Source organism: Theropithecus gelada, chromosome 5 (genome assembly GCF_003255815.1).
Source record: "Theropithecus gelada isolate Dixy chromosome 5, Tgel_1.0, whole genome shotgun sequence".
Lineage (NCBI taxonomy): Eukaryota > Metazoa > Chordata > Mammalia > Primates > Cercopithecidae > Theropithecus > Theropithecus gelada.
This window is the reverse complement of record NC_037672.1, coordinates 86,818,014-86,840,726: the sequence shown is the minus strand read 5'-3', so window position 1 is coordinate 86,840,726 and position 22,713 is coordinate 86,818,014. Positions and strand designations below refer to the sequence as shown.

At 41.2% G+C, this 22,713-nt stretch overlaps 1 protein-coding gene across 1 annotated transcript in view; it reads right to left on the bottom strand.

Annotated features, from left to right (window-relative positions):
* Positions 1-13,483: 13,483 nt before the first annotated feature.
* KDR (kinase insert domain receptor) overlaps positions 13,484-22,713 on the bottom strand; it is a 47,369-nt gene continuing 38,139 nt past the window's right edge. The window contains exons 28-30 of the mRNA XM_025385186.1: positions 17,720-17,819; positions 17,140-17,225; positions 13,484-15,393 (exon numbers count right to left, since the gene is read on the bottom strand). Coding sequence (XP_025240971.1) covers positions 15,171-15,393; positions 17,140-17,225; positions 17,720-17,819 — 409 coding nt within the window. The 3' untranslated portion in view covers positions 13,484-15,170. The remainder of the gene's footprint in view (positions 15,394-17,139; positions 17,226-17,719; positions 17,820-22,713) is intronic.

The window sequence follows — 22,713 nt, the reverse complement described above, 5'->3', positions numbered from 1 at the left end:
AAAGCCAATTCCAGGTGACTTTGGATATTTGTAACACATTAAGGATTAAAGATGTGAAAGAACCTGCTCAGTCATTTAATAAAAGTATATATTTTATGTTTTCCAGAAATACTTTGTAAAGAGTTACCTTTTTACTGTATTTTTAGCAAATATTGAGTTTGGGTAGGACTGTCAAATGAATACAGTATTTAAATATCTCATGGTTTTGGTTGGTACATTGTGAAAAGTACAGGCCTTTACAATCTTCATACCTTGGGTTTCTATAAATTTCCAACAAGCTTCAAAAAGTTTTTTTATGCAAGTACATCCTTAAAATCATGTTTAGCAGAAGGCTATTATAAATAGTACCTGTTTAAAAGAGGGTTCAACAAGCTCTCGGATATCTACTGCAGCATCACTTCTTATTACACACCATTGAAAGTACCATATCTAAAGAGTTGGTGGGTGCAACGGCATAACAAAGCTGTCTCTTGAGATAAATAGTGAAAAAAAGCAGAGAATCCCAAATGAGAATGACAACTCCAAACTGGTCCGCCACTCTCTCTGCCCTGGCCCCGGGAGTACACTTGCCTGAGGAGACAATCATGCACCTTTCAGGCACTAACACTTCCCAGTCACGGCTGTACCATCAGCACAAGCTGTGTGCTACCAATAAAACATAATAAGCCAGATCCCAAAACCTCACAATTACTGTGGGAACCCGGTCAAGCCCACCACACTACGGATGGTTTTTGTGCCATTAAACAGCAAGTAAGTTAATAATTGCAGCAATTTATCTCAATGCTCCCTGCTGCTTTTAGTGCTTAACTCAAATGTAACGTTCACCAGCTTCTGCCAGTAGGCAAGAGGGAGAGCTTTATCAGAAAAAGTAAAGATTGCTTTGTGATTATTATTTTGCCTTAGGGCAAAGCTATCCTTAAGTGTCCCCACACAGCTCCTGGTGGGACGTTATCTCCTGAAGGCTCTGGAAATGAGCACCATGGCATTTAGATTTCCATCCATGCCTACCCCACCCCACCCCCAACACACTTTTAAAAAATTGAATACGGTGCTGTCTTAAATCACAGAAAATGGCAATTGATAAGATATAGAGTAAGCTATATTTTCTTCCCAGCAGAGCCTGGCTGACCTGGGCGCTCCCTGCTCCAGACCTACCTGGTCCTTGCTTAGCCGCAAAGGCCACTTACTGTCTTGCCTTCCTATGTGTATCACTCACCTGGTGTGTAAAATGTTCAGGACTGTCATACTGTCTCCACGTATGGACTCAGTGTTTTACAATACAGAGCTTAGTTCTTGCAGACTAAGAACCCAGCAGGTTGTAGAGGCCAGGAGTAGCCTGGGACTAACTTTTAATTGAGTGTCTGGTGGGAGAATCTTTTGTTGTTTAAGAGAAATCATTTAAGCTTCCACTTAAAGTGATTCTGCCCCTAGGCATTTTTTTTCATCACATGTCAGTGGATTGAAAATTCAGATAGCATCTTAAAGAAAGCAGTGACATCACAGTTTGCCTCTCGTGAATGTAAATTGTATTTGCAAAGCAGATATTTTCAGTAGTCAAATATTTCTGAATGAAAGATGCATGGAGAAGAACAGAAGAGAAAGAGAATGTCAACTTGCGAAAAGGTCTTATCTGTGTAACAACCATCTCCCCAGAAGCAACTGCTGCTGCTCAGGCTCCCACACTCTCCAGAGAGCCTTCTACTGGAGGGCTAACTGGCCAATTCAAAGGAAAGAACCTTTCTCAAGATTTTACTTTTTTCTTTTTCTTTCTTTCTTTTATTTTTTCTGAGATGGAGTTTCACTCTTGTCGCCCAGGCTGGAGTGTAATATCATGATCTCGGCTCACTGCAACCTCTGCCTCCCAGCTGCAAGTGATTCTCCTGCCTCAACCTCCTGAGCAGCTGGGATTGCAGGTGCCCACCACCATAACTGGCTAATATTTGTATCAGTAGAGATAGGGTTTCATGATGTTGGCCAGGCTGGTCTCAAACTACTGACCTCACGTGATCTGCCCGCCTCAGCCTCCCAAAGTGCTGGGATTACAGGTGTGAGCCACCGTTCCCAGCCAGATTTTACTTTAAAATCCTGAATTTTAACTTGTGATAATCTCCCCAGCATCCCATTCCAACTGTTGGTTATTTGTTTGAGAAGTCTCATTTCTATAAAATATTGAAGAAATCCAAAGATATGATAGCAAGTGCTTTTCACAACTGCTCTGTGCTTTCACCATCTCCAGAAGTTTCCCAAACAATGTAAAGTTAATTATGACGTAAAAGCCCCAGTGAATTTCCAAAGATCAGGCTAGACCAGGCAAAGAGAGAATATATAAAAGAACATATTATTATAAGCTCTGTCAATACATCTTTGTCACTTATTTTTGGTTAGTCTTGATATCAATTGGAATCTGAAGAATGGCAGATTTTTCCACAAGGCACTGAGAAATGTTACTAATGAGCCCCAAATTATTTGTTACCATCATAAATTCTGAAATCAGTTTCTAGAGTTAAAACCCAGATCTACTACTTACTAACTGTGTAAGTTCGGACACATTAAGTTAACGTGTCTAAACCTCAGTTTCTTCATCTGAAAAGTGGTGATAATATCAGTGGCTAGCTCATAGGGTTGTTGTGAGAAATATATTAGATAACAGGTATGTAACTGTGTATTACTCTGCCTAGTGGAATTAGCTCAATAATCTTAGGTTATTATCATTTTTGTTATTATTATTAATATTAAATCAGTGGAAATGACATTGGCTCATAAGGTGAAAGCCATTTAGTAACTGCTTGGCTAGAAATGAGACCTAGAGCCTCCAGACTGTTAACCCCATGCAAAGCTACAGCTTTAATGGGCTTGCCCGGCATCCATTGGCTGTTCTGCAGGGGAAGCAACCTTCACCAGGATCCCCTAGCACTTCCATGCAACCTAACATCACAGTGCCAAACCCTGGAATTAGCAGAAAACACTGAGTGGCTGCCATACTGTGAGTTCTTCAAAGCTGACTTTATTATGGAAATAAAAGTCCTGAGGGCCCTTGGTCATTCATGTCTGTGGCTCCTCCATGTCCTGTTTCCTTAGGACCCCGTAAGTTCACCCTCCTGATCCATCACTAGCTGCCATTCTAATGATCTATCAGGATAAGATACCTGCCATTGACTCGATTTCCCTGGGGTGTTCTCACAGTAATTTATGAACCAGCCAGAGTGCCCTCTCCTCACGGACTTAATACGCTTAACAGCTAATTACATCTGTGTAGGGATTACACTTTACATTGTCCAGCGTTATGAAAACAAACCCTGGGCTTCCTCAGATTCCCTTAAATAGTTCCTTATCTCTAAGGCTGTGATCCTTATCAGTGCCATATGTTTGAGGGCCTGTGCAGTTTCCAAATGATCCCAGGAACGTCTTCTGGGGTCTCATTAGTCTACAGGCCGAAGGACAGGCCTGAACAGGGTCCTATCCTGAACTAGAAACCAGCAGGCCAAAGCCAAGGGGAAAGATTCCTTCCTGCCTTCTATCCTCCATAAACCAGTCAAAGGTCGAGGGTCCAGGCCCAGATGACCACATGTCAGTTCTACTCACAAAGTGACCAGCACATCCGACGTCAACCTTCATGCAATGTGGAGCTTGGGTGCTCAAGTCCCAGGGGATCATGGGACATCTTTAGCCAAAGTCAAAGTGAAGTATTTCTCTTTCCCAAAAATGCTGTGGGAGGACTATTACAATAGTAACACTTGTGTTTAAAGGATAAAAGTCTTTGGCTTTTTAACACAAGCTAGCTAAACCCTTCCAACCCCCAAGGAAACAAGTCAATGCTGCTGGCTTCCTTTTGCCATCATGGCAAGGGAGGTCCCCACAGGGAAGCAAATTTGCCTCACATACTATTTTCTCAAGGCTTGGGAGATTCCCAAGCTTGGCAGACACTAAAAACACTCCTTCCCTTGGCTTATAACAATTCAGCTAAAGACCTTGTCTTAAGAAACTCATGCAGGGAGGTGATGTGGAGTGCAAAGGGCAGGAAATGTCTCCCTGTGTGAAGAGCCTGGAGCAGAGGGGCAGGCTGTCGCTTTCCAGCCTGTGACTCACAGAGTCACTTCCCTGCTTCCCCCATCCTGGACTCGGTTCCTCGGCCACTGTGTCTCAGCTCCTCTTCCTGTCTCCATTCCGCCCAGACCCCTGAACAAAGCAGAAGTCTGGAGTCCACAGCAAAGACTGAAGTGTTGTGTATATATTTGGGCGTCATCTGTGGAAGCAGCTATTTTGAAAACAAAAAATAACTTTCCTGCCCTCAGAAGAATTTGGTGAGCTCTTAGAAGTGTTTCATTTAACCATTTGAGACAGAAACGTTGGTTATCACTCATTGGAAAAAGAGAGGTAGACACCCTGCATTCATTTTCATTGATCTGTAATAATAGGTAAGGCGGCCTCTCGGGTTGGCCTGGTGGATAATTGCTCCACTCTAGAGCCAAATGGCCCTGGATTTGATTCCCTACTTGTGTGCCCTAGTTCTCTCATCAGCAAAGTGGAGAAAACACATTTTCCTCATAGAATTATAGCAGAATTGACATCTTCACCACAGTGATTTTGGCTGGGCACTGTGGCTCACGCCTATAATCCCAGCACTTTGAGAGGCCAAGGAGGATCACTTGAGGCCTGGGCAACATAGCATGATCCCATCTCTACAAAAAAAAAAAAAAAGGTAAGGCATTTATTGCTTGTTATGTGCCAGGCACTGTCCTAAGTGCTTTACATATAGTATTTTATTGAATCCTCACAACAACCTTATAAGGTGTGTACTATTATTATCTCCACTTTATTAATGAGGAAACTGATGCTCTGAGAGGTTGAGTAAGTTGCACATGACCACACAGCCACTAAATGGTGGATTCAAACACAGGTCTGTCTCACTTGAGAGCCCAGTTGCTTGGTGCCCAATATGCTAATGTAAAAGGGAACTTGAACTTGGAGGCCCCCTGGTCCAAATGCCTTCCTGACTCCTTAACTCCTGGCAACTTCTTAACTCCTTTCCAGCAGCCTTACAGAGCAACCTCCTCTTACTCCAGGAGGGGAAGAACCTGAGAGACATAAAGGAAAGGACATGTGATTGGGAATCGCATGATCCAGGGTCTACCATTCTCATGGTTTCTATCCATTGTCTAACTTTGCCCTTTGGGAAGACCAAAAAAAGCCAGAATGCTTTCCTTGAAAACCTCTTCATATATTGAAAGAGAGCCCTTGCCCTCAAATCTTCCCCTTTCTACTTCCAGCTTCCCAGCCATTCTTTCTGTAAGATCACCCTGGTCAACCTCTACTGGGTATGCTGCAGCTTGTCAAGTTAACTTCTTAAATGTGAGTGCGAGCATTGAGTATCAGAATCCAAGGGGGTCTGACCAGCTTGTAGACAAATAGGATAATTCACTTTCTTGTCTCTACTTGTTTATCTAGTTATACAGTTGAAAATTTCCTTTGCTTCTTTGGAAACCCAATCATATTCTGAAAACACATTCACCAAAAGTCCATAAGTATTTTTGTTCTTGCTGGTGTCAAGGAGAGCAGCTTAAAGGTACTAAAAATCAATTTGCTGAGGGTCAACTAGCTACAATTCAGTTCACCAAAAGACCAATTTTATCATTGCGTTCCACAGCTATTTATTGAGGGCCTACTATTGTTAGGCACTGTTCTAGGTCCTGGGCATAAAGCAGTCAACACAATAGACAAAACTTTCTAGAATTTCTCTAGCCACTTTTGAGTTTTTCTGACTCCTTTGGAATATCATTTTAAATTTTTTCAATATTTGCACGTTTTTACCATTCTTTCAATAATGCCTCAACTGGTAAATAAGACTTAATTTTGCATCTCTACCAATTGGTGAGAAAAATTCAGCACTTCAATTGATGTGATCAGTTTGAGTCCTTCTATGGAATTTTCATATTAATGGAAAATATGTAACATAATTTTATATGAAAATTGATAAATTTGAATAAGTCATTGAAAATGATAAAATATATTTATGAAAGGTTTAAGCCTACATTCCTCAACTTTTGGAAAATTGAAACTTCCATAAATCCTGCTATGAAGGCAGAGTGAAAATTAGTCCATAAAAACTTCATAGAACTCTTCAATTCAAGTTGCTATAAACTTTATAAATAATTTTGAAGAATTTTGGTTTATTGATCAGTTTAATTTGTTGAGTTAGTCATTAGGCAAATTGTTCATTTGACAACCTGATCTTTAGTAAATTGATCATTGGCTAATTGATTTTTGGCAAACTGACATAACTAATTAGCAAACTAATCAACTTAAATCTGTTTCTATGCCTTGTGTCCCACTAGTGAGCTCTTTCTGAGTCTTGACTATTATACTTCAGCCTCCCCTGGCACCTGTCACCCAGCAATTTGTTCTTCATGCTATGAAAGTCTTTGTGCAGGTCTTTTAACCAAAGGAAGCAAGAAGAGCAGTATATTTCTTTGAAGGCCTCCATGCAGTTTGTTGAGGGTAGGTTAACTGACAATCTTTGAAAACTGTTGTTCAACAGGATATGTCTACCACACTTCGCTACTGCTAGCATCATCACAAGAATATAAAAGTAGCTAAGCTTTCTTGAATGCTTGCCACATATGAAGTAGTGTACTACCTGCTTTACACGCACCTCATTTAATCTTCATCCAGATGAGGAACATAAGGCACACATAGGTTAAGTAACTTGCCCAAAACCACACAGCTAGTGAGTAACACACTTTTTCCTCTAGAAGTTAGATGTTTATTACAACGCTGAGCTTTTGTGTTCAGTCATTTTTTAGTGGAATTATCTCATAGGTAAAGCTACCCTAAAGATGGGAATATTGAAGCCAAGACATATTGACTAAGACAGTTTAAGGTCCGGGTCACCTTAATACGTACCTGTCATTTGGCTGGTTGATTTATTACAGGATGCGTCTGCTCACTGCATGCCATCAAGAGAGATCTCATCCTGGCTTTTATCTCAAGTAAGAACATGTGCCCCATGTCTGCAGTAGACTGGATTCAATCCTGGTATGTGTGACCTTTCATACTGAGGCTTCAAGCCTTAACTGCCCATCTTCACTTGTAACATGGTGATAACGGCACCTAATGCAAGGGCCTTTGCAAGGATTTAATGAGAAAATATATGAGGCTCAATGCTTAGCGTGTGGCAGATGATCAATAGCAGTTCTCCACCCTTCCAGCTGCTCACGCCTGAGTGATTGCAGAGCTACTTAGATGCCTATCACCATGAAATAGAGAAAAATAATGCAAATTAAGTTCATTATATATATTTGTTTTTAAATTCTATTATGCTGTGATTAAACTTGCTCCAGCATATCTGTTGTCCAAAATTAATGCTCACTGGTATTTTTTTAAGTGAGCATTATTAACTAATTAACTAATTTTGTAAGAGCCAACTTAGGAATGGATTCTGGCATAACATCTTGCTCGTTTGTCAAAGAAGCAATAAGCCTTCCTCCAGTACAAAAGGTCACAGGAAAAAAAACTGGACCAAACTCTGAAATTCACTGATGAATAAGATGATAAGAGAAGAATGAGGATGCTTTTTTCTCTCTTCATGACAGATCCTCAAGGTAATTTGCCAACCATATTAGACAGAGGAACAGGGGAATGGCACAGCAATACATCATGATCTATCCACAATGATTGAATTGAGGGAAAATTCATTTCTGTTGACCCAAGTACAGGCTGTTGAAAAGATTCTGAAGGTGATTTATACAGGAGTACAATTTGCTTGGTGAAACAGGTGTATTTGTGAAGTGTTGTGTGTTCCTTGATAATGTTTTTGAAATCCCCAGGAAAAAAATCATTATATGAAACAATCCCTACTGAATAATTCCTGGTAAAACTAATGAGATGATAGAATGTATTCTTTCTGTACTCTGTACTATGTTCATCCATTAGAAAAGTAAAATGCAGCACGAGCACGGTGGCTCAAGTCAGTAATCCCAGCACTTTGGAGGGCAAGGCGGACGGATCACTAGAGGTCAGGAGTTCAAGACCAGCCTAGCCAAATTGACGAAACCCTGCTTCTACTAAAAATACAAAAATTAGCTGGGTGTAGTGGCACACACCTATAATCCCAACTACTCAGGAGGCTGAGGCAGGAGAATTGCTTGAACCTGGGGGGCGGAGGTTGCAGTGAGCTGAGATCACACTGCTGCACTCCAGCCCAGGTAACACAGTGAGACCCTGTCTCAGAGAAAAAAAAAAAAGTAAATTAAAATGCAGAACAGTAGTATAAAGGACAGTACAGCACTACTTAACGATTACACCAAAGATTCCTTCCATGTTTCCATTCAGTCCCTGCCAACATAGAGTTCTTCCAGAGCAACAACATAATCTCATCTTGCTTTACAAGTGAAATGCAAATTTTGCAACATGAGGTGAACAATACAATAAGCTTAATTTCCTCAGCCTTCTGGAAGAGGGTTCTTACCTGGGTTTTTCCCATGAGCTCCCTGACTCTAAAGTCAGCTTAGGTGCCTCCATGGTAAATCTATGCATTCCAATACCTAAAGAGGTTCCTGAAGTCAGATCTTTACGTAAGAATGACTAAATAAAGAATAACTGAGCCAATAGTGAGAACTATGCTCGATTCATCAAAGTAAGACCATAAAGATACGTAGACTGTTCTGGAATAAGAGTGGCCTTCCTCCTCTCTGTGGTTTTGCTGATAACCCTTAACCCATGAACTTAAGGAAATAAGTTTGACCACTGCCTAATAGGTTGTCTGGCACATAGTAAATCCTTAACAAACACTTGTGGAAATCATTAATGAGACTCTTTTTGTGCATCCTACTCTGGCCTACCCACCTGGTCTGCACTGTGATACCTACATCTTGCTTGGGGTCTCAATTACTTAAATGAGTTCATATTAACCAGTTTTGTAAAAGAATGTCTGACACATTTAATCATGTTATAGATGCAATTAAATATAAGCGAATAAATATATATACATTAAATATTACTCACTTAAAGTTTAGTATTAAGGGCTGAATCTGGACGTGACACTTGGTTTCTATGGAAGGCCTTGCTTTTCCCCACTATGCGTTTTGGGATGTCTGCCAGTTTTCTTGTTAACCTGGGGAGTGACTGTGAGATATTGCTGTTCACTTCTGTCTGGCTTGAGTTCTCTGCCTTCTATCTGGGTTTTCATTCCAGTTATGTTCTCTCTGTGGCAATGAATGGAATGTTTTCAATCCCCTTTGTCAGGATAAGTTATTTCAGCTTAAAGAGATCTCCCATGCAAAGCACCAGAATCTCGTTAAACCTCTCCTGGTAACGTTTGTTCAGAGGGCTCCTGGTGAGTCATTCCATGCCTGGATCCTGTGAGCTGCACATAGACCCAGAGTCAGACATTGTGAAAGTATCTTTAACTGGAAGAACTCAACCCACAAAATGATCTTTCTACAAATACATGTGTTTTCTAACTAAAATCTGAAATCATGAAAAATGTAGGAAACAAGCTAGTTTGGCATTATTGCAAGTATAGGTCCTGCATCATGTGATTAAGAAAGGATAATTTTATCAGTCAGTGAGCCTTGATGGCATGCATTTCTTTGTTCTTATTGTGCTAAAGGAAAATAACGGGTTGATTTCCAGAGATATAGCTAAAAGGAAATGTGGCCACAAGTGTCTAGCTGTTCATGTCCCTGCCCATTAATTTTCTTTAGAGATAATCAAAGCTTTTGTATACATTTACACTGAACAGTAAATATATAATGAAATTTGTTTTTGAATCGCTGTCTTTCCTGAATTTATTCCCTCAAAATATTATTTTGTGAAGAAAGGAAAAGATAAACAGGGCAATAAAGGAAACAAAGTTGGAGCAAAAACCATTTTCTTATTGTTTTTCTACTGCAATGTCTAAAAGTTGACAGCTTCAAACAATTAAGGTATGAGGGTCCTCCATCACCAGTTTTTGGTAAGTACACTGATTATATGTTCTAAAGTGCTTGGCGTGAACAACAGGTGAGTATAAAGTAAAAAATTAAGCCACATATTTTCTTTTCATTTTTTTATTTTTAAACAAAAAAAATTCAATAAAGTGCTGAATTTAATATCTTGGAGGCGTTAAGTAATTACAGGAAAGTCATATGTGTGTTATAAAGCAAATAAAATCTACGGTGCAATTTGATGTCTTCTCAGTAACATTCACTTGATATCAACCACAGTTTACTGTAAACCTTGTCTTATCAGTAGTTTTCATTAGAATACTTTTTCCTAACTCAGATAATTCCCTCCTTATCTCTGAGTTAGACCTCTCCTGGGGCCAGTGTGTTCTACTACCAGAACTTCAGGTCAACTTGACTGTTAATTTCTCTCTGGGTTACTCCTCCCAGATTCTGCCACTTTTCTCCATTTCAATCAAAAGACAGAGTAAACCATATTTTACCATTTTAATTTCTTTAACACCTAAGAGCAGTCTGTAACTTTTCCGAGAGTTAAACTTAAATTTGCTTTCACAAAAACACTACAGATTTTTACTTATGCCTAAACCCTTAAATGGAAGAGATTCATTTAGAAAATGCAATCTTATAAAAATGTGTTAGAACCCCCTCTGAGCTGTGTTCACTGCATACCCAAGAATACATGGACTTGCCCAGTGCCCTTAAGGGAAAGGCCCATGCAAATGAGGAAAGATGTATATGAACAGCTATTTTTTTCAAAGACTTTAGCTTTCTGGGTTTGCCTGCATTTTATCATCTGCTAATAAATATCTGAGTCAAAGGTAGAAAGAAAGACATGCTGGGGGTACAGGAAAATTGGGTTAAGTCAGCAACTAGAAAGTTGTGGGTTGTGGTTTTTTGCTTTTCTTCCTTCCTTTTACTGAAGACGGCAAAGGAATGTTCATTGATAGGAAAACCTAATCTGGGGTAATGAACTGAAACCCTCCCATAGCTCTCACCTCTCCTGCTGGGGTTGGGGGTGCAGAGAAGAAGGTGAGTGGAAAGAGAAATGGAAGGTGAGGAGACAAGAGGGTTTGAAGGGAGGGAGAAGGACAGAAGTGGATCAAGGGAGCGAAGGAGAGAGGGCAGGAGCCAGAGGGAGAAACAGCAGCCTCACCTAAAACACATCAAAAGCCTCCAGGGAAAGCTTTGAAAATAAGACCCTGCAGGAAGCACTTTTAGAAACCACAGATTTTTTTCTTCAATACAGGGGCAAATGAGGAGAAAAAAAAAATGCTAAGAACAAGAGGCATGGAAGACAGAAAAGAGAGGAAGAAGGCCAAACCTCACCTCCTAATCATTCTGCCTGAGGTGCTGAAAGCATTTCTTAATAAAGTGTGAAGTTTCAGCTAAATCCAAATTTCTGGCATTGGAAGCAATGCCAGGAGCCACTTATGAAAAAGAAAATCTTCTCTTTTTCTTAAAGTGAAGAAAATCCTGGGTTTTCGTACAAGATCTTCTCCATCCCAAATAACCTAGACTCTTCCACTCATTTACTGAAAGAGACTGTAACAACAGTAACAGATGAGGAACTCTCTGCAAGGACAGCCTGACCCACAGTTTACCGATGTCCTTCAGGAGACCCTAATGTTNTCTGCAAGGACAGCCTGACCCACAGTTTACCGATGTCCTTCAGGAGACCCTAATGTTCTCATCCTCGATCTGGAAGTGCCATCCCCAAGAACACACAACAGCAACAGCCCCACCCTTCATAACATAGCTGTGCAGAACATCTCAGTAACGTGATCGTTTTGAACCATGATACAACAGGGTTGTTGCCAACCATGGGGAAAACAGAGATATTTAATAAACGGTGCTGCCATGATTGATAATCTGCTTGAAAAAAAGAATAAAGTTAGACTGCTATTTCCCTTTGCTCCATATATGAAAATAATCCCAAATGGATTTAAATGCAATAAAAGAAGAAAATTTAGAATTGGAGGTTATTTTGGAATTGGGAAGACCTTCCTTAATAAAATTTTTTTAAACCTAGGAGCCATTTTTTAAAAAGAGAGAGAGGCATATTTGATTAGACAAACATTTCAAAATCTTGTATTAAAAAAATCACAAAAATTCGGTCAGGCGCGGTGGCTCACGCCTGTAATCCCAGCACTTTGAGAGGCCAAGGCAGGCGGATCACGAGGTCAGGAGATCGAGACCATCCTGGCCAATATAGGGAAACCCCGTCTCTACTAAAAATACAAAATATTAGCCGGGCACGGTGGCAAATGCCTGTAGTCCCAGCTACTCCAGAGGCTGAGGCAGGAGAATGGCGTGAATCGGGAGGTGGAGCTTGCAATGAGCCGCGATAGCACCACTGCACTCCAGCCTGGATGACAGAGTGAGACTCCGTCTAAAAAAAAAAAAAAAAAAAAAAAAAATTCACGAAAATAAGGTCACTTATTTGGGCCAATAATTTATTAAATAACTCCTCCTACTGAATTCGGGTAATAGTCATTCATTCAAAATGGCAATAATGGATCTTATGTTCTAACTCTGTGAGTGCAGTGTAGAATATTGTTAGAGACTGTAAATCTGGTCCATGCCTCCCTGCACTGCCATGGGTCTGATCACCTGTCTCTGGGTCTTTCACCCTGAGTTTCATGACTGGCTATTCTAACAGATATGAAGTGCACATATCTCTGTTTTAACAATCTCAAAAGTGCTCAGAATATAAAATGAAAAAGTGTGGGAGTGTGTGTGTGTAGGGGTGTGTGTGGGAGTGTGGGTGTGGGGGTGTGTGGGGGTGGTGTGTGAGTGTGTGGGGGTGGAGTGTGGTGGATGTGTGTGGGAATGTCCGTGGGGTGGGTGTGTGGGGTGTGTGTGTGGCAATGCGTGTGGGGGGGTGTGACTGTGGGAGGGTGGATTGTGTGGGTGTGTGTGTGGGGTACGGGGTGTGGGTGTGAGTGTCTGGGGTGTGGGTGTGAGTGTGTGGGGTGTGGGTATGAGTGTGGGGGGTTGGATGTGTGGGTGTATGTATGGAGGGTGTGGGTGGGTGGGTATGTGGGGGGGGTATGTGTGTAGGGGGTGTGCGTATGTGGGTGGGTGTGGGTGTGTGTTGGTGGGTGTGTATGGGTATGTGTGTGGAGGGTGTATGTGGGTGTGTGTGTTGGTGTGTGTTGGTGGATGTGTAGGTGTGTGGGGGTGGGGGTGAGTGTGAGGGGGGTGGGTGTGAGTATGGGGGAGTTAGATGTGTGGGTGTGTGAGGGTCCTGGGGAGAGGTGTGGGTGTTGGGGGTGTATGCTTGGGCGGTGGGTGTGTCTGTGTGTGTGTGAGCATGTGTGTGAATTATTTATGATGAAGAAGAGGGAAGGAGCAGTTAAACTTTAAACCAGACATACTTATCCTCAAAATAGTTGTGGTGATATTATACCCTCATACTTTGTACTACAAATACATTTACTGGTTTGTAAAATATATAACCAGGTTATGAAAATATCCCTTATAAGAAGAGTAAGAAAACCAGTAAAAATGTAAAACAACCGTATGGAAAATATGTCTGATTGCTTCTTCTCCATTTTATTTTATTTTTACCTTTTTTCTTTAAGATGGAATCTGACCATGTTGACCAGACTGGTCTTGAACTCCTGAGCTCAAGCGATCCTCCCACCTTGGCCTCCCAAAGTGTTGGGTTTTTAGGTGTGAGCCACTGTGCCCGGCCACCCCTCCTCCAGTTTAGAAATGATGGGTACGGTAATGCAACCTTGCAAAGGGATTCCTTCAAGTTTTTCAATGTTTTTTAATAAAATGACATCGATTGCTGAAAGCATTATGACCTTTGTTATGCTACATAATACTGATACAAAATGTGAATAGTACAAAGTTCATTATATATAATATAAGGCTTTAATATATTACATTTGTTTCTACATAAACAGACTATAAATATATGTGCCATAGCATGTCTTATAGTCATTGTTCCCAGCATTTCACACTATGGTACCAAACAAAAAACACATTTTCTTTTTTGAAAAAAAGGACAGAAGAAGGGCAAAAATCAGTAGAAATAGCTCTATATGTTAAAAGTCTAAACAATACAATAGATGTTATAATTTGGGCTATAAAGTAATTTTGAAGTCTGGCTAATAATCATTCAGAGAGTGAACAAACTCTCTGGAGTTTAGAGGTTTACTGGAGTGTAGAGGCCAAATAACTAAAATCCTGATGGGTTGTGGGGTGACAGTGGGTTGGGGACGGGGGGAAGAACAAAAGGGTGAAATCCTTCCTGAAGCTTTGACACTACACACAGCTTGACATTGAACCTCCCGCCTTCAGTCTCAGACATATCACATCAGGATAGATATGAGGGTATTCATCCAGAAGAAAGCAGAAGCTGGTTTGTGCAGTCAGAACTCTTCAACACGGCAGGGAGCCTTGAGCTGAATGTCCTTACTTTGTGGTGTTCTGAATAAAGGATCAGCCTGAGAGACAAGGAGCCAGAGCTGCATAATTTCCTTCCTGGGGCTTGGCCAGGAGACACGTAAGGGTCTGGAAGGAACTCTCATTAGGAGTCGGAAACAGCACAAGGAACTCTCCTTCAGCCCAACTGCGAAGAACACGCAACCTTCTAAAACCAGAAACCCCATCTGAAGCCTTTACATTTCAGAACAGACCCCATGCCCACCTCCACCGGAGCCAACACAATGCATTTGCAGGCTCCAGTACTCTCTCAAAGCAAGCTAATGTTAGTCTTCCTTTCTGTCAATCTGAATTCCACACTTAAGGCTTGGCTTGGGACCGACGTCCTAAACAAAGCCTCTTGGATAGACTGAGCCCTGCGAATCCTTCCCATCTGCAATGCCCCAAACACTTACATTGCCTGGTTTTTCTTCTAGTTTTATAGAAGTGTCAACTCCCCAGGTACTGCTACTTCTTTGAGGATGGGGCCATTTCTTGAACGTCTTTGTTCTAACCCATGGTGAGACCCGCAGTAGGCGCATGATAAATGCTTTTTAAATGAATGAAAAAGAGGATCAGGTTAACACTGGGAGAATACACAGACACATTCTTGGGTCACAAGCCTCTTCCAGGATGTGCCTAGAAGACTAGCTCCCTGCAGTCCGAGGTCCTTTTTTTGTTGTTGAAATGAAAATCAAATGCGGCTACTTCCTGCTGGTGGAAAGAACAACACTTGAAAATCTGAGCAGCACCTCTTATGTGATGTCCAGGAGTTGGGGGCGTGGGTGCTTCCTTTTAAACAGGAGGGGAGCTCAATGTGGTCCCCGAGTCAGGCTGGAGAATCTGGGCTGTGCTGCCGGTTTGCACTCCGATCTCTATCAGCTTTAAAAGTTCTGCTTCCTCACTGGAGTACACAGTGGTGTCTGTGTCGTCGGAGTGATATCCGGACTGGTAGCCACTTGTCTGGTTTGAGCCCTCAGATGCCACAGACTCCCTGCTTTTGCTGGGCACCATTCCACTGTGGAAGAAATGGCAAGCAAATGAGTTGGCGGAGAGAAGACAGTTCTTTTGCTGACCCCAGCCCCCTGTCTCTCCCAGTTGTTAATCAGCATATCAGGTTTACAGGGACAAGGTCTATTTTCAGGTACTCGCATGAATTAGTAGTTGCAGATAAATCCTCTTATTCAGGTCCAAGTCTTTCAAGCCTCAAATGAGATGAAAGGCAGTTCTCCCGAGTTATGCAAAGGCCCCAACCGATGGAACATGTTTATGGCCTTGCAAATTGACAAGTTTGTATACAATGACAGGCGCAAAGGGCCACTTGCATGATATTCAAGGAAACTGGGATGTTCTGAAATTTCACTTGTGCTTTTTCCATTGTGGCAATTTGGGAACTACGGGGCATGTGTATGGTGGTAATAAAGTTCTTGAGCAACTTTAAACTTTAGTAACTTGAAGCGTGTGTGCAGTCAAGCCAGATATGTCAAACGCTGCTTTTTACTCATCAAAACCACATTCCTTGGAAGGACTGAGGACCCCAGTCACTCAGCAGCAACTAGAAAATATTTTCAATGGCATGGAATCCTGACAGATGGTAATCATGTCAAAGCCTAGAAATGTAGGCTGTGTTGATCTAAAATTTCAGGATTTACATTTTCACAAACCATTCTAAGGTGTTTTTTCCCGGTAATAGGTGTTTTACCCAATTTCTTCATGTTAAAACTGCAAAAAGGAATTTTAGTAACTCGTGTTTATACATAGTTTAAAAGTTACTTCAAATAATGAGAAATACAATTTTTTCTTTCAATTCAACCCCAACAAAACTAATGTAGGTGTCTTAAGCAATGGCATGGTGTGCTGCACATGATACTTGCCGAATAAACATTTTTTTAATTAATGAATGAAACATACCATTGACTTTCACAACTTTTTACCTTGGACCTTAAAGAAAACAATAAAATAGCACAATGGCACCTTTTAATGTGGTGGGTTTTCTTTTGTTTGTTTTCTTTTTGGTATGAGCATTATTCAAAAACCCACGAGTATTCCCATTTTATATAAAAGTTAGATAATAAGCAGATCAACACCTCCTCTATTCTTACCTTTAGGTAAGAACACTCTAGCAAATAAACTCCAGCAAATACATAACTACACTTATCCTATTATTCTTATAAATATAGATTTTCATTTATTTGTTATGTTAAGAGAACATACACGTATTCAAGACAACTACAAATTCCTACTGAGCCATAGAGTGGAGATTATATTTAAAACTCATTTTAATACTTTTCCCACAACGAAATACTTATGAATTCAGACAATAATATTTAAATGTCTCAAACAAATAGATATTGGCTTATTTATATATCATACTTCTTAAGCACAGAGGCACCCATTTGTATACAGACTTAAAAATTCTTCAGAGTCCACAAAGATTACAATCATATTGACAGCTTTAGGGATCACATCCAATCACCTTTTTCATTTAGCCATTACTGACTACAGTAACTATACTCAGAAATTCCCTAGTATTCATGAATTCTCATAAAAATTGACCAAATTCTCTAATTTATTTCAGATTATTTTTAGATTTGTCACTTAATTTTATCATGTGGTTTGTTTCCTTCTTTATTTGTTAAATTGATGTTAATTTCTCCAAACAACAAAGACCCCATAGGGAAAATTCTGCACTTATATTGAAAGTCCTAAGTTGCTTCCAAAAATTCCTATTGAAATTTGTCTTTTTAATGTGGCTGAGTCTTACCTAAAAGATGGAGCTAATTTGGTTCTGTCTTCCAAAGTTTTCAGCTCTTCTGAGGCAAGAACCATACCACTGTCCGTCTGGTTGTCCTTTTTCAGAGACAATGAGATGGCACAGTTAATTGAGCATATAAAATGACCAACTATTTAATTAAGGTGATTTCTCAACCCATCTGTCATGACTATCAAATAAGGTCCTGTGGAAGAACATAAAGGTATAATAGCCACAAATTGTCCAAGCTACAAAAGGAAGCAACTGCTTCCTATGAGTAGACACAGGCCAGGGAGAAGAGAAAATGTTCACATCAGCAGCTGAGAATGCCTGTTACCATCGCTTTCTTCACCATGACACTACTTGCACTTTAGTGAAATTGGCCAGAAAGCTACATTGTCTTGAACCTTGGACCAAGGACTTTACTTATGTAAAAAACAGAGTTCCATCTCCATAATGACCCCATGATACACACACTCGAGGGCAGCCTTCTAATGAGGCTCCAAGACTTTAATGCTTAGGCTAATATTTATCTAACTAGTGTTTCATCCTTTGTATTATTTCTAAGACTATTTTTAAAAGATGTACTTACATCTGGGATTACTTTTACTTCTGGTTCTTCTAATGGGATGTCTTCAAATGTTTTTACACTCACAGGCCGGCTCTTTCGCTTACTGTTCTGCAGATACTGACTGCAAAAGAACAAATATTTATATTTTAGTGGTGGTATATTTGACTGCAGATACCACAAGTGATACCTAAGTTCATTATCTTTCAACCACAAACTTAATAGCAACCTTCAAAACATCCTTTAGAAAAACAAAGCAAAATAAAAATCTTTCTCTGCTAGCACACATGGAAGGCTTAATTTCCTGAGAAAGTCCATTTAAAAGTATAATATAACTGAGGAGTCTCGATGAGCCTGTTCTTTTGAACCCTACTTCTGAGGTCCAGTCCTGGACCAAAGACAACAATAGCAGAGGGAGTTATCAAGTGCCTTCTGCTTGGCTTCCTGATTGCATGGGATTCCTCCATCGAGCTCTGGATATATTACCGAGTGTTTCACATCTGTCTGGCCATCTCCCGGGAAATTTTTTCTGGATAATGCTCACAGAGCAACCATTCAATGAAAGATAGGCAGAGGAATCATCTGAAGGTCTCCTTAAAGGATACTGAACCCAGCACTGATTTGAAGACAACCTCTTCCTTTTCTGTGTAACAGAGGCTTAGTGTGCAAAGGGAAGGTGGACTGAGTCTCACTGTCCCCTCATTTTTGCCCCCAGAGTTGCTGTCTCAGGAAAGAGCAGTGGTTTGAGAGTAACAAGATATTTTGCCTATTTCAGAATCTACCACTGACTGCAGAAACTTGAGAAAGTCATGAATATTTCCGTGACCCTCTTTTCCCATCTGTAAGATGTGTTGGCAGTAGCACTCCCTCCCTAGCTCACGGAGATGTTGGAAAAATGAATGACATGGAGAATGTTGGGCTTATTGTTCTTAGGAAGAATAATGCTCTCTCAAACAAAGCTCATTTTTCTCCTTTGACTTCCAAAGCTTCCTTCAGGAGTCCAAATAATAAGACTTTTCGAACAACAGATCCTCTCCTTCTTGGGAAGGCTCCTTCCCGGCCATGTGGCTTTGGGTGAGTCTAGTTGATGCTATCAAAATCACTTACAGCCCAAGTGAGGGAAGGGAAGTCCTACTCACTGGGAGGACCCAACGAGACAGAAAATGCACTCTTCATTCCTATACCAGCCTACTTCCCACTACAAGCAGCCTTCTGGAACATGCTGCATAGACCTTGGGCCACAGGAGAAGAATGGAAATTAAATCTCTCTCCCCTACCCCAAGAGGCTGGTTCCTCCCTGTACAGAGAGGAGAGAATGAGATTTACAGGTGACACCCTCACTCAGGAAACTCCACAAGTTAGAGGATATGATACACAGGGTGCGATCAAAGGCTACTTTCTTGTAAGTCCAACCCCTAAAAGTAATGGTTGTCAAAAACTACTGGTACCATAGTCAATCATTCCTGCATTCACTTGTTCAGGAAGCCCTCACTGATAATCTGCCACATGCCTGGCACTGTGCCAGATGCTGTCTAAGCAGCATTTCATGACGTGTTCACCACGGTACCACTCTAGGGGTGAGTATTACTATCCCAGCTTTTCAGATGAGGAAACCAAGGCATAGAAAGGTCAAGGAACTTATCCAAAATCACATTAACTGGAATGTTTGGATTATTATTTTGAGGGCAAGGAGGAGCCACTGAAGGATTTTAAGCATGGAATTGACAAGATCAGATATGCCCTTTAGAGAATTGACTGTGGATTGAAAAGAATAAGACTAGAGGCGTAAGACCCATGAGAAAAATACCGCACTTCCTCAGGAGAAAGAAAGGCAGCTTGGCTAGAAAAATGGAATGCCCATGAGGTTTGGAGACATGGGTTCATTCTAGAGATATCTAGGGGATAGAATCAACTAGGGTTGGCAAGTTTGGAAAATAATTTAGCTGCCTTAGAAAGGGCAGCTCCTTAAATTCTTCATCCAGTAATTTTTTAAATGGCATGATCCTTTCATGATTGACAAAGCATTTCCACAGATCATGGTGCATCTGTTCCTCCTAAAATGGAGAAATAGGTCTTTTAATTATTTCCCCTTTAGAGATGAGGGAGCCAAGAATTAGGGAGAAAATGGCTAATAAAGCGTAGAACTGGGACTCAAACTTAGGCCTTCAGACACTAAAGCCCATGTGAAATTTTTGTTTTTGTTTTACTCTACTCCATACAGACTCCCTTGGAAGAGTATCAGGAGGGAAAAGAAAGAAGAAAACAGCAGACACAATTGTTCAAGCCGTTATTAAGCACCCAGTATGTGAACGGCGCTGTTCTCTTGTCATGCATGCACTGATCACGCAGTAGCAGGGTCAGGGGTGTAAGTATGGGATATGAAACAGACAAAAAGTGCAGAAAGGACAGTCCCACTTCAAGCAGTCTAATGGTAGAGCCAAATTCAGGAATACCTAGCTAGCAGGCTATCCCAAGCATCAATCTACAAGAGCCATTTAATCATCACTAACAATTAACCAAAATGAAGAAAATGGTATGCACCAAAACCTTTCTCTAAGAAAGTACTACAAAGAAATTTTTGATAAGCTGCTTGATGTGGGAGGTGAAACTCCCAGAGAAAATGACAGCGATTGCAGATGGTCCCCAAACTGCCCTCAAAGAAAGACGAGTCCAGTGAGTATGTGCTTTCTTGCAGGAAGCATGCAAACTTGAGGCCAGAACCGATCCACAGGGGAAATTAGAGGCAAAGCTAAGTCTAGACATGAGTGGTCCCTCTCTAAATAAATGCTAAGTAAATATTTTTCAAATGGTTTAAAGGGGCCACAAATCATGAGGCTAGCTCCCACAGTGATGTCTCTGTCCAGCTCTATTTATAATGCAATAGGATTGAAAATTAGAAGGAGAAAGACTGCTCAGCTTTTGTACTTGGCCAGAAATGCATAAGAGGATGGAACAAGCCCCCTGAGAAGTACCCCAGCCTCAACTCATTCTCCCCAGAGAAACAGAACCCCAGGAGAGCAACAGAATGAAGCATGCCATGTGCAAATGCCTCTATCTGCTTCTCTTCGAAACCAGATGACTAAAATGTGACCATGAGTTTTATTTTATAAAAAGGAAAAAAGGTGGAGGAGGTTGAGAGGAGATGCAGACAAAAGACTGCAATTTTCATTTTATTTTTTAAATTATGGTAGGATAAAAGAGAAACTGGACTGGAAAAAGCAATTCAAAAATCACAGACAGAAAATAGGAGCCAGGCCTGTGCTGGGAGAGTGGTGTCACATTGGTCCACGCTTCTGGGGATAAATGTTAGCAGCCCTTTTATATATCCAACATCGTATTTGGTGCTTCCATTACACAAACATGATTTCTTCTCCTTCTCAGCACCATATGCAAAGCACCCGGCGAGCCAGGAGGCTGCTAACTCGGAGCATCACTTTACTTGGTCACAGAAAACACAGGGAATATAGTTCATGATCAAATGGCTTTCCGATAAAGGGGGAGGCAATAATGGTGTGTGGGGAACAACTGTCACACTAAAAGGCTGGCTGAACTTGAACTGGAAATGTGTAAACACAGGAGTGGAACTGTAGTCTCATTTCATTACTGTTTCTCTCTGAGGGCCCTCCTTGGCATGGGAGGAAACAACATGGACTCAGGTGTCAGAGGAACTGGATTCATCTCAAGGATGTGATTTTAAGCAGCTCACTTAATAGGTATCTTTTACTGAGAGCTTTCAAGGGTCAGGTGCTTGGAAATAGATTATATCTTACAACTCTCAAAACAGCCATTTTCCAACAGCACCACTGACCTTGTGTCATTTCACAGATAAAGAAACTGAGGCAGAGGGTAGATGATTTGCCCCAAGTTTCACAGTTGCTACAAGGCAGACTTGGGGGTCCTACTCAGTTTTATCTGACTCTAATACCTGATCTTTAACCACAAGTTTGTACTGCCCTCAGGTAACAGAACTGAGACTTGCATTCAATCATACATCAAAAAAAAGAGATCATTGTTTCTACCTTGCCTGACTCTGAGTGTTATGATGTTGGCAACATCTGATAATATATGGCAAAGTTCTTTAAAAATATGCCTAACGCTTTTGACTTCGGTGGAACAGTCAGCTCACTTGCTGGCTTCTAAGCTTTCTTCCTTCCAATCAGTGTTTCTGCTGCCCTGCACAACTCTAGGAGGCAAACTGTCCACCAGTTTCTCCTTAGCATCCCTGCCATGTGGCAACCTGGCCATGCTCTGGACATGAGAGAGCTCCCTGCCCCTCCCTGCAGCCCGGGCACACTCTGGCTGGCAGGCTGGACCCATGCTGTCAGGGATTCCATTAAAGCAGGAAAACATCCAAAGGGGTTGGGAAAGAAACAAAGCAAAGTGAAGTAGTCCCAGCCTTGGTAAAGGGCAATTTTAATATCATATTGTAGAAAACCACACCAACTCTTTCCTTATGCACAGGTGCTGGGAGAGAAAAAAAAAGAAAGCTGCCTTCAGAACCCCTCTGCAAACCAGGAAAGGACTGCAGTGCATGTGTTTTAAATAAGCCCAGACTTCCCACTATGCAAATAAAATACTGAAAATCAGACGTGGGAGGGGCTCCTGAGATGCAGCATCCAGTCTAATTCAGGACACAGACCCATGGCATTCTGTATCCTTGCCAGAGAGCCATAAGTGTGTTCTCATGCATGCACAGAACTCTTCCTTTCTGAGTCTCTCCTAAGCCATTTAATTCACATTAATAAAAGCATACATGGGGATAATTTAAATGCAGATGTCTTTGTAAAACTGGTCTCTTTATTCCGGAGATTAGCAAACTGTGGCATTCCAGCTATTGCAGCTGCAGGGCTTGGAATTCTTAAAGGCAATGCTGTGGCAGCAGCGTGGGCTACAGATGGGAGGAAGCACACCTACCCAGGCCCTCTTCTAGGAGCATTCCCCATGATGTTAACCTCAGGGCTAAGGTTATGTGGAAGTAGGATGCAGCAGCCTTAGACATGGTCTTCCTTCCACTTCCA